Source organism: Lynx rufus, unplaced genomic scaffold, assembly GCF_022079265.1.
Source record: "Lynx rufus isolate CCGP_SWC_20201006 ecotype Redwood Valley unplaced genomic scaffold, mLynRuf1.p SCAF_13, whole genome shotgun sequence".
NCBI lineage: Eukaryota > Metazoa > Chordata > Mammalia > Carnivora > Felidae > Lynx > Lynx rufus.
In genome coordinates, this window is record NW_025814827.1 from 58,479,786 (window position 1) to 58,492,742 (window position 12,957).

At 36.2% G+C, this 12,957-nt stretch overlaps 1 protein-coding gene across 1 annotated transcript in view; it reads left to right on the forward strand.

Annotated features, from left to right (window-relative positions):
• The window catches only part of TTC6 (tetratricopeptide repeat domain 6), a 202,476-nt gene that overhangs the window by 96,070 nt on the left and 93,449 nt on the right, over positions 1-12,957 (forward strand). The window contains exon 7 of the mRNA XM_047074697.1: positions 11,703-11,807. Coding sequence (XP_046930653.1) covers positions 11,703-11,807 — 105 coding nt within the window. The remainder of the gene's footprint in view (positions 1-11,702; positions 11,808-12,957) is intronic.

The following is a 12,957-nucleotide window of genomic DNA, read 5'->3' on the forward strand; positions in this document are numbered from 1 at the left end:
CTGGAGAAAATATCCTTTGGGAATAAAAGGGAATCAAGACATTTTCAGACGAAAGGAAACAGAGAATTTGTTGCTGGCAGATTTGCCCTAAAAAAATGACTAGAGGAAGTTCTCTAAATAGGAAAAAAATGATGAAAAGAAGAATCTTGGAGTATCTGGAAGGAACAAAAACATTCAAAGCAAAAATATGAGTAAATGCATTAGTTTCCTTCTCCTTTTGAGTATTCTAAATTATGTTTGTCAGTTGAAACAAAAATTATGTTATTAAATGTATATAGAGGAAATGTTTAAAATAATTATATTATAAATGGAGAAGGGTAAGGAGACATAAAGGGAGGCAAGGTTTCATATTACTCAAACTGGTAAAATGATGACATTTGTAGACTTTGATAAGTTATTTTTACATAATGTAATTCCTAGAACAAAACTAAAAAGCTATAGAAAGAGATACACTCAAAAACACCATAGATAAATAAAAGTGGAATTTAAAACTATATCCAGGCAATAGGAAGGCAGGAAAAAGAAAACAGAAAAACAAAAAATACCAGATAGAGCAAACAAAACAAAAAAATGAAATGGCACACTATATCCATAAGTTATATGTAAATTGTCTAAATACACCAATTATGTGACAGAGATTATAGAGTAGATTAAAAGAACATGACTCAGTATATAGTGTCTACGAGTAACTGACTTCAGTTATGATGATATGGGAAGGTTGAAAGCAAAAGGGTAAAAAAAGGTATAGCATGCAAACATAAATCAAAGAAAAGCAGGTTATTAATATTATTATTAATATCATTAATATCAGAAAAATTAGACTTTCAAGTGAAGGAAGTTATCAGAGACAGAGAGGGGCATTATACTGTGATAAAAGTGCCAACCTACCAGGAAGACATGGCAGTCTTAAGAAGTATGTGCACCAAAGAACAGACCTACAAAATATGTGCAGCAAAAACTGAATGAGAAATGGGATATTCCACATTTACAGTTGGAGAGTTCAACATCCCTCTGTAAGTAATTAATAAAACATTTGGAGAGAAAATCTGCAAGGATGTAGAAGAACTCAAAAACTCCATTAACCAATAGAATCTAGTTGAAATTATATATGATTACACCCAACAAAAACAGAATACACATTTTTTTCAAGTTCCCATAGGACATATACCAAGACAGAGCAAATCCATAATGGAATCAATTTAGATATCAATAACAAAGATAACAGAAAAATATCCAAATAGTTAGAAGCTAAACAATAAAGTTATAAGTAATTGTGGCTTAACAAGAAAGTCTCAACAGATAGTAAACCATATAGAAAATCAATTGAACAGAATTACAATGAACATATAACGTATCAGAATGTGTGGCACACAGTTAAAGCACTGCTGAAAGGGAAATTTATAGCACTAAATGCTTACCGTAGAAAAGACAAGGTATCGGGGCGCCTGGGTGGCTCAGTCGGTTAAGCGTCTGACTTCAGCTCAGGTCATGATCTCACAGTCTGTGGGTTCGAGCCCCGCATCGGGCTCTGTGCTGACAGCTCAGAGCCTAGAGCCTGCTTCCGATTCTGTGTCTCCCTCTCTCTCTGCTCCTCCCCTGGAGGAGCATGCTCTGTCTCTCTCTGTCGCAAAAATAAATAAAAACATTTAAAAAAATAAAAAAAAAAGAAAAGACAAATATCAATAAATAATTTTAAAACATTTTTGAGTTTTATTTGTTTATTTTGAAAGGGAGATGGAGAGAAAGCATACATGAGCAGGTGAGGAGCAGAGAGAGAGAAGGGGAGAGAGAATCTCAAGCAGGCTCCACATGGTTAGCAGAGAACCTTATGTGGGGCTCGAACCTGGGAACCCCAAGATCATGACCAAGTCAAAACCAAGAGTCATCTGCTGAAGCGACTGAGCTACTCAGGTGCCCCTCAATAAATAATTTAAGCTTCTACCTCAGAAACCTAAAAAAAGAGGAGCAAAATAAAAAGTAAGCAAAGGGAAGGAATAATAAAGGGCAGAAATCAGTAAAATTGAAAACAGAAAATATAGAGAAAATCAATGCAACAAAATCTAATTCTTTGAAAAGATCAATAAAATTGATCTCTAACAAGACTGACAAGAAAAAAAAAGAAAGGACACAAGTTAACCGATATTAGAAATGAAATGCGAGATGTCCCTAAAGATCTTTCAGATGTCAAAAGAATAAGGGAACACTATGAGTGACTCTACACATATAAATTTGACAACTTAGATGAAATGGAGCAGTTCCTCAGAAAACAAAGCTGCCACAGCTCACTCATTATGAAGTAGATAATTTGAATAGCCTTATAACTATTAAGGAAATTGAATTATTAAAAATGTGTTTTTGTTTGAGTATAGTTGACATACAATGTTACATTACTTTCAGGTATATAATATAGTGGTTCAGCTTCTTTAACCTTTATGCTATATGCATAGTGCATATATATGCATAGCTGCAAGTGCAGCTACCTTCTCTCACCATATAACACTATTCCAATATCATTGACTGTATTCCCTACACTGTATTTTTCATTCCCATGACTTATTCACTCCATAATAAGAAGCTGTATCTCCTAATACACTTCACCCATTTTTGCCCGTTCTCCACCTTCCTTCCCTCTGGCAACAATCAGTTGGTTCTCTATATTTATAGGTCTGATTCTGCTTTTTGTTTATTCATTTCATTTTTTATATTCCACATGTGAGTGAAATCATATGGTATTTGTCTTTCTCGGTCTGACTTATTTCACTTAGAATAATACCCTCTAGGCTCATTCATGTCACAAATGGCACCATCTTATCCTTTTCTATGGCTGTGTAATATTCCTGTGTGTGTGTGTGTGTGTGTGTGTGTGTGTGTGTGTTTACATACTACATCTTCCTTATCCATTCATCTACTGATAGACACTTAGGTTGCTTCCTAAGTAAATAATGCTGCAACAACCATAGGGGTACCACACATCTTTTCAAATTTGTGTTTCATTTTCTTCAGATGAATACCCAGTAGCAGAATTATTGGATCATATGGAATTTCTATTTTTAATTTTTTGAGGAACCTCCATACAGTTTTCCAGTGGCTGCACCGGTTTACATTTCCACCAACAGTGCAAAAGGGTTCCTTTCTCTCCACATCCTCATCAGCACTTGTTATTTTTTAGTCTTTTTTATTTTAGCCATTCTGACAGGTGTAAGGTGATATCTTGTGATTTTGATTTTCATTTCCACTAATGAGTGGTGATGTTGAGCATCTTTTTATGTATCTGTTGGCCATCTGTATGCCTTCTTTGGAAAAATGCCTACTCAGGTCTTCTGCCCAGTTTTTTGAAGTATTTTTTAAAGTTTATTTATTTTGAGAGAGAGAGAGTGCACAAGTGTGCACAAGTGAGGGAGGGGCAGAGAGAGAAGGAGACAGAGAATCTTAAGTAGGTTCCATGCTGTCAGTGCAGACCCTTATGTGGGGCTTGAATTCATGAACAGTGAGATCATGACCTGAGCCGAGATAATGATTCGGTCGCTTAATGGACTGAGCCACCGAGGTGCCTCTTCTGCCCAATTTTTTTTAATTAGATTTTTCTTGTGTGTGTGTTGAATTGTATAAGTTCTTTATATGTTTTGGTATTAGCCCCTTATCAAATATATAATTTGCAAATATTTTCTCCCATTCAGTAGGCTGCCTTTTCATTTTGTTGATGGTTTCCTTTGCTGAGCAAAAGCTTTTTATTTTGATGTAGTCCTAATAATTTATTTTTGCTTTAATTTCCCTTGTCTTAGGAGACATATCTAGGAAAATGTTACTGTAGGGCTTACATTTAGATCTTTTTCCATTTTGAGTTTATTTTTGTGTATGGTGTTAGAAAGTGGTCCAGTTTTCCCGAGCACCGTTTATTGAAGAGACTTTCCTCCATTGTACATTCCTGCTTCCTTTGCCATAGATTAATTGGCTATGTATGTGTGGGTTTATTTCTGGGCTCTCTATTCTGTTCTACTGAGCCCTGTGTCATACTGTTTTGATTACTCCAGCTTTGTAGTATATTTTGAAATCAGGAATTGTGACAACTTCAGCTTTGTTCTTTTTTCTCAAGATTGCTTTGGCTATTCAGGCTCTTTACTGGTTTCATACAAATTTTAGTATTATTTGTTCAAGTTCTGTGAAAAATTCTGTTGGTATTTTGGTAGGGATTGCACTGAATTATTGCTTTGGGGAATGTGGACATTTTAACGATATTAATTCTTCCAGTCCATGAGCATGAAATATCTTTTTGTTTGTGTCATCTTCAATATCTTTAATCAGTGTTTTATAGTTTTCAGACTACATATCTTTCACCTCCTTGGTTAAGTTTATTCCTAGGTAAGTATTTTATTATTTTTGATACAATCGTAAATGAAATTATTTTCTTAATATCTCTTTCTGCTATTTTGTTATTAGTGTATAGAAACTCAACCAGTTTCTGGGTGTTAATTTTGTATCATGCAACTTTACTGAATCCATTTATTCTCGTAGTATTTTTGGTGGAGTCTTTATGGAGGAAATTGAATTCTTAATTTAAAAAAATCTCCTCTCAACCCTCTGGAAAACATTTCAGCAATCTTTTTTTTTTTTAACTGAACATGCAACTACCAGTCAGCAATAAAAAGGAATGAACTCTTGATGTATGCAACTATAAGGATGAATCTTCAGAGAATTATGCTAAAAAAAGCATTTTTAAAAGATTACATACCTTATGGTTTCCTTACATAACATTCTTGAAGTAACAAAATTATAAGAATGGAAGACAGATTAGTGGTATCTAGGGTTTAAGCATGGGGGGTGGGATGAGTGTGTCTATAAAAGGACAACATGAGGGATCCTGTGGTAATGAAAATGTTCTGTATTGTGACTGTATTAATGTTAATATTTGTGATATTGAACTATAGTCTTGCAAGATGTTACCTTTGAGGGAAACTAGTATAGACGAGATTTCTCATTATTTAATATTTCTTAAAACTGCATGTGAATCTATAATTATCTCAAAATAAAGAAGTTCAATAAAAAATTGTGATTGTTAGACCACAACAAAGCAATTAAACTTCATTATTAATATTGAATGGTAATTTGTGTAGCTGAAAGAGAATGTATTAAGTGATAATTCCTACAGCTAAAAATTTTTGTTGCGAATGAAAGCAGAAACCATATCGATGACTTTTTCATACCTTGATACATTAAGATCTATTGTTTTTTTGTACTTGCAATGTATTTTTTTTTACCCATTTGTTATTTTGTAACATTGCACCTTGGTTATTTGGAAAATATTGTTCATCAAGTTATGTAGATCTTCAAAAGTTGATACATTTCACTATAATATCAAAATACCGTATTTTTAATATTATCAGAAAAAGGTTTTAGCATTGTGTTAGAAGGTGGAGGAGGGACAGCAAAGTATCGTCCAGACTGAGAAGGCACTTTATGACTGAAAAAGGAAGCAAACCACTCCATACCATTTATAGTTTTATTCAGGGTAAGTTACTGACAAGGGGGATTGGGCAGACAAACTACTCAGGTACTATGCAGCTATTCTCTGTCCAATCTGGACCCTAATCTTTAGCTTTTGTAGAGTGAGGGGCATTGTGGTGAGGTTAAAAGGTAGTTACCAAAAGTGGTGGCATCTATGCACCAGTCAGCTCTACTGGTTACCAAAAGCGGAGCCTTCTGTGAACCACTTTAAGGAAGATCAGAATGAGCCTTCCCACATTCCTGTCAGTGTATACATCAACCTCCATGGGGTCTGCCATGTGGCACTGAGGGAGGTCATCGCACGGGCATGGACAAGGTGGAGGGCCAAAGATGGAGTCAGTGTGCTCAGCAGTCTTCTACATTGGGAACCTGACAGGCTCATCGTGAGGGGCACAAATTTTCCAAAATTCTAATTTTGGCTAAATGCTTAAATTGTTTCATTGGCACAGACACTATAAGTGGTTTTATTTGAAATGACAGGATTTCTTCATTTAGTTTCAAGAAAATGCTTGCCACATATCCAAGTCTGAATGACCAGTTTGATGTGTGTCTTGTCAAAGTGAAAATGGTGGCAGGTTCAGTTCACAACGCTAACAATAGCACGTGTTTTTCCTCAAATCCACCATTCTGCGGCCAGCGAAACACTTTATGTGTAATTCTCATTTAGTCACATTGATGTGTGCTTACAAAATAAAGATGTGTTCTTAACAATTTTTCCTGCCTTCTGGTGTGCATTTTTAAGGTGCTGCTGCCTTGATTCATGGTAAGGTGCCATCAGTTTTACTCAATGTTTTGTTTTTTGTTTTTTTTTGTTTTTTTTCACCATCAGTGCAAATTTCAACACAGAGAAAAAGGCAAGGAGCCTCTTAATATTATTGAGGAAATAGTTTTCAGGTGTGGAAAGGTATTGAAAAGGTCTTGAAAAGACCCTCCAAAAGATCTTGAGCTCTTCAGAGTCTCAGACCACATTTTGAGAAGTCTCGTTCATCCTTATGTTTCACTTCTCTGAAGCTTGACTCATCCCTGGGAACTAATTTGCATGTCTCTCTCCCTTAGTGAACAGAATATTCTGACCTTGGCTCTTCAGTGTGAACAGGAGTTATTGTATGGGGTTGTAATGTACATAGTAACCACAGGGGCTGTGCAGGTGCTATTACACTTAATCAGCCTGGTTGCTTAATAGTAATTTACTTTGCTGTGCAATCCCTGTCTTCCTCTTGAGTACTAGCAGCCACCAACCCTGTCATTTCTAACTATTTTCCTAGTTCTTCTCTTAGAAAGTTCTGAGCATTGCAGGGGAAATCAGTTTACCATGATGAGTGTTTCTTTACCAGTTTAATTTGATAAATTCTCTCCTGAAGGTGCACCTGTGCTTTTCCTTAATGGCAAAGTGCTGTTGCTTGGTGATAGATTTTCCTCTCTTCCCTCTTTGAGTGTCATATCTTGCTTACTTCTAGGGGAATAATTTTATTCTGGATGCTTAAGCTGCTGGAAGTCTATCTACTACACAGAAGGAATTACTGTATTGTATGTATCCTATCATTTGAATGCCTGAAATCTTCTTAATTTCTAGTTGATCTTTGGAAGAAGAGTTGTCAGATGATTTTGGAAGATTTTATTCATCTTTTAGCAAGGACTTCCTGGTTGTAGGTCTGTACAGCATAAACTGACATAATGTGCCCAGCAAAACAGAGGATGAGTGAGATAGAAACTTAATTTTGAATTCCTATGGTGGACAAATTAACCTGGCACCTGCAAAATCTGCTTTTCTCTACTCGGTTGGTATAGGAAATGCAATCAAGTATATGGAGTAGTTGAAGTATATCTGACTGGAAATAAAGTGGTCAAGACTCAGTGTCACCTTATAATTGTGGATCTTTATGTACTGTGTTTGGGTCTTTGTATATTATTCTAAAAGGTCTGTGTAACACCCACCCTCTAGGAGATATCACTATTAAGGTTTCATAGTCAATGCTGCAGTGACCCTTGCAAGTTGATGCTCTAACATTGTTTGAGGTCATTTTTCTGGTGAAAAATCTTCTTTGGGAAAATGAATAGTCCAATTAAGTATTATTAAAAGTCAATGGAAACATTAAAGAAACATAATCACCAATAATACCATGCATTCAAACAGCTATTTATTTTTAAAAATCTTACCACATTTTCTTCAAGGTTTTGTCATGAATGTCTGATTAATTTTTATGCCTCCAACTATTTTTTAAGACAAATTTTTTTGATTTAATATTTAATTATTTATTTATAATAAACTTTATTTTGTAGAATTGTTTCAGAGTACAGAAAAATTGCAAAGACAGTATGGAGGTTTCCCACATATTACACATCCTGTTTCCCCCATTATTAATACGATAATAGTGGGTTAATAGTGGCCCCAAAGAAATATGTCCAAGGCCTAACCCACAATACCTGTGAATGTGACCTTATTTGGAAATAGGATCTTTGCAAATATAATTCAGAATCTTGGGGTGAATTCTGGATTTAGGGTGGGCCCTAAATCCAATAGGACAGGGTCGTTATAAGAGGAAAATGCCTTTGACCACACAGACACACAGGAAGGCCATTTGACGGTAGATGTAGAGATTGGAAGGATGCATCTGCAAGCTAAGAAATGCCCGGGACTGATGGCAACCACCAGAAGTTAGGAAGAGGCAAGGAAGGATTCTTCCCGAGAGCCTTCCAAGGGAGCCTGGAAAATACCCACACCTTGATTTTGGACTTCTAGTCTCCAGAACAGTGAGAGAACACATTTCTGTTACTTTAAACCACCAGTGGTAATTTGTTATGGCAGCGTCAGCAAAGTAATACAGCTTACAGTTCCATGAACTAGTATTTATACATTGTTATTAACTAAGGCCCATATTTTATTCAGACTTCTTTAGTTTTTATGTAATGTTAATTTTCTGTTCCAGGATCCCATCTAGGATACCTCAATATATTTAGTTGTCATATTTGTTAGTTTGCTCTTGGCTGTGGCAGTTTCTAAGATTTTGGGGGAGTAGTAGTCAGGTATTTTGTAGAATGTGCCCCCATTGGGATTTGCCTGGTGTGATTTTGGAAGGAAGACAACCAAGGGAAAGCACCATTTTGATTACATCATATCAAAGGTGCGTATTATCAACATGTGTTATGACTGTTGATGTTAGTCTTAATCATCTGAGGTAGTGTTTGTCAAGTTTCTTCATTTTATAGTTTCTCTTTTCCCCCACTTTCATACCATACTCTTTGGGAGGAAGTCACTTATTTTCAGCTCACACTTTACGAATGTGGAGTTGTGCTCTATCTCCTGGAGGCCAGAGTATAATAAAAAAATTAATTTGTATTTGTGCAGATTTGTCTTTTCTTCTCATTTATTTATTTGTTCATTCAATTATTTATATAGTATGAGTCATGGATATTTATGTTGCACTTTGAGTTATACTCCAATACTACTTTATTATTATTATTAATATTAATATTTTGCTAAAACATTTTGAGCATTGGTTATTGAGAGTTCCTTCAGTTGGCTCCTATGTCCCTTCAACACCATCCCCCATTACCATGGGATTTTTTAATAACACTTAAAAACATTTGTTTTTAGTGTTTATTTATTTTTGACAGAGAGAGACACACACAGCATGAATGGGAGAGGGGCAGAGAGAGAGGGAGACAGAATCTGAAGCAGGCCCCAGGCTCTGAGCTGTCAGCACAGAGTCTGGCATGGGGCTCAAATTCACAGACCGCGAGATCATGACCTGAGCTGAAGTCGGACGCTCAACCAACTGAGCCACCCAAAAGCCCCAACACTTTTTAAAAAGGCTCATCTTATATATTTCCTGTCCCAGACCACAGAATCAGCCATTTCTTTTTTTTTTTAATGTTTATTTATTTATTTTTGAGAGAGAGAGAGAGAGAGAGAGAGAGAGAGAAAGTGAGAAAGCAAGAAAGCACAAGAGAGGGAGAGGCAGAGAAAGAGGGAGAGAGAGAATCCCAAACAGGCTTGGTGCTATCTGTGCAGAGCCCAGTGTAGGCCTCGATCTCACAAACTGCGATATCATGACCTGAGCCAAAATCAAGTGTCAGATGCTTAACCAGCTAAGCCACCCAGGCACCCCAAGAAACAGCCATTTCAACAAGAAGCCCCAATTCCCTTTATTGCAGAACGTAATTAGAAACCAACAGCTAGACATTAGGTGTGCTTGTTGCTACTGGGGCATTATTGCTTCCAGGCCTTCTTAGCTGACACAGTAAGGAAATATGTACTAACTCCTATAAATATGTCTGTATGTAACCTGTGTCTAAATTAAGCTAAACATGGGGTCATACTGATGTCTCCAACTTGAATCTATTATGTAATCATTCTAACCTCCCCCCTTGCTTTTCTTTAAACTCCCAACCAACAGTGACAACCCTGGCTGCTACCATCTTCCATCCATTCACTTAACTGTTCAACTTCAGTGTAGACGTATTAGAATTATTATCCCATATTCCTGGCGGATACAACTTCATCAACTTAAGTAGTGTTATATACAATTTATTTTGTCTTTATTTTTTTTTATTTAAAAAAAAATTTTTTTTTCAACGTTTATTTATTTTTGGGACAGAGAGAGACAGAGCATGAACAGGGGAGGGGCAGAGAGAGAGGGAGACACAGAATCGGAAACAGGCTCCAGGCTCTGAGCCATCAGCCCAGAGCCTGACGCGGGGCTCGAACTCACGGACCGCGAGATCGTGACCTGGCTGAAGTCGGACGCTTAACCGACTGTGCCACCCAGGTGCCCCGATTTTGTCTTTATTTTTATAAACTATACTCATTTCCAAAGTTACTAAGGTCAGCAACTTTTTTCCCAACCCCCTTCAGTGAGGTTGTTTCATACATTTATAATACAGTTAGATTGTTTTTTTGTTATATTCTGCATTCCATCCTGGGATTCCCCTTGATTTCCTAAATTATTTTTTTCTTTTCTTTCCTTTTTTTTTTCTTTTCCATTTTCCTTTCCTTTCCTTTCCTTTCCTTTCCTCTTTTCTTACCTTTTCTTTTTTTTTTGAGAGAGAGAGAGAGAGAGAATCCTAAGCAGGTTCCACACTTAGCACAAAGCCCAAATTGGGGCTCAATCCCACGAACCGTGAGATCATGACCTGAGCTGAAATCAAGAGTCAGGTGCTTAATTGACTGAGCCACCCATGCTCCCCCCTAAATAATTGTTTTAAAATTTCTGTACACAAAGTTTCACTGTGCTCTAAAGTTCAGTGGGTTTTGACAAATGCATCATATTATATAGCCACATTTCCAGTATCATGCAGGATAGTTTCACCTCCCTAAAAATTCACCTATGCCTGATTCAGTTTTATTTTGAAAAAGTTTGAATAAACAAACAAATATAGAAACCAAACTAACATGCAACTGGTGACACTTTATCAAGAATTTGTTTTAACTTTTTGTCGTACTTGTTTCATATTTTTTTAAATAAAATAAATTAAAAAAAATAATAAGTCATTTTGCACTTCTAATTTCATTTCTCTTCCTCCTAACCCAACAGCAGTTACTGTTATAATTGCAGTCTTTCTAGTTCATGATTTTATACTTTATTAGATATATATGTGACACTAAATAATAAATACTATAGTTCTGTGTGGTCTAGAGACTTTTACGTAAATGACACTTTCTAAAAGATGCTTATTTTGCTGTCAATACTGTGCTCCTAAGATCCATCTGTGGTTTATAATTTTTGGGCTTGAATGGCCTTATAGTGTTAGTTATGTGAATATGCCATATTTTATTAATTTGTTTTTCTATTAATGGACATTTAGATTGGGTTTTCTTTTTTTGCTATTTCATATGCTGCATGAACATCCCTGTACATGTCTCTTCATGCACATGTGTAAGAATTTTCTTAGAGTATACAGTGGGAAGTGAAATTGCTGGGTCATGTGGCATGTAGATTTTCTATTTTACTAGAAGTGGCTGGTTTGTCTCCATTGTGGTTCTACTAGTTTCCCCACATCGTTGACATTTGTTGGAATTGCCAACTCTACATTTCTGCTAATCTGGTGGGTGTGAAAAGTTGCCTTTCCCAGACGTTCAGTGGTTATGGAACCAATCAACTCATTATCTGGGCAACCAGGAACACATTTGACAGAAGTTTGGGTCTTTACACTAGAGATCATTTGCTGGTTTTTACTAACCTTTCATTTTATTTCCAAAGGTGTCTGCTTATCCAGGATGTACGAAGTTGTTTTGGAATCCAACTTCACCCAAATTCTCTGTTCCAGTATCTGTTATGAAGGAAATTCTATATCCAAAATATGAGGTAACACACTGAATGACTTTTCTCTCTTTTTTTGGTTGTTTAATAATTAAATTGTATAATTGATCATGACATTAAATTTTACTGGACAGTTGCTATGTAAATTGTCAGACAACTGTTGCCATAATTAAGACTGATTGGATGGTCTTCTAGTGTTGTACTTAACCATGTCACTCTAGCCAGTCAATAAGATTATTCTGCTTTTTTTTTTTAATGTTTATTTATTTTTGAGAGAGAGAGTACAGGCTGGGGAGGGACAGAGAGAGAGGGAGACAGAAGACCTGAAGCTGGTTCTGTGCTGACAGCAGACAGTGCAATGCAGGGCTCAAACTCTCAAACCGTGAGATGACCTGAGCCAAAGTCAGAGGCTTAACTGACTGAGCCACCCAGGAGTCCCTATTCTGTTTTCTTTTTGAATAAATATTTTATTCGACCAAGTTTCCAAGATATAGAACTACTTGGGTTGTTTAAAAGATCTTCATGTCATTTTCATTTACTTTTTAAAGTGTACTTTTAGTTAATTTAATACCACCCAATACAGTTCTCTTTTCTCTTCTTCTCTTAAAGAGTGTTTGTTTGCTCTCACATTATGTTATACTGATTATTTTAAATATTAGAAAAGTCAAGAGAAGAAAGCCCAATGCAACTACTATTCTTCTCCCTCAAGACAATTACTACCCGTTTTTTGGTCCATTTTCTTTCATTCTCAAAAATCCTTCATCTTCCTTCTTTTCTTCTACTTTTCTCCCCTTTTCTCCTTTCTTTTTATTTTTTTCCTTTTAAAACAATTCTGTGATTAACATTATTGTGCTTAAATTTTTTTTTAATTTTTTTTTTAACGTTTATTTATTTTTGAGACAGAGAGAGACAGAGCATGAATGGGGGAGGGGCAGAGAGAGAGGGAGACACAGAACTGGAAGCAGGCTCCAGGCTCTGAGCCATTAGCCCAGAGCCCGATGCGGGGCTCGAACTCACGGACTGTGAGATCGTGACCTGAGCTGAAGTTGGACGCTTAACCGACTGAGCCACCCAGGCGCCCCTGTGCTTAAATTTTTAATAGTACTTAGGATTATTTTATTTGCATGGTATTTGGGGCAACTTACTAAAACTCAGATCATGATAAAACAAAAAATTGAAGAAATCATAGGGAGAG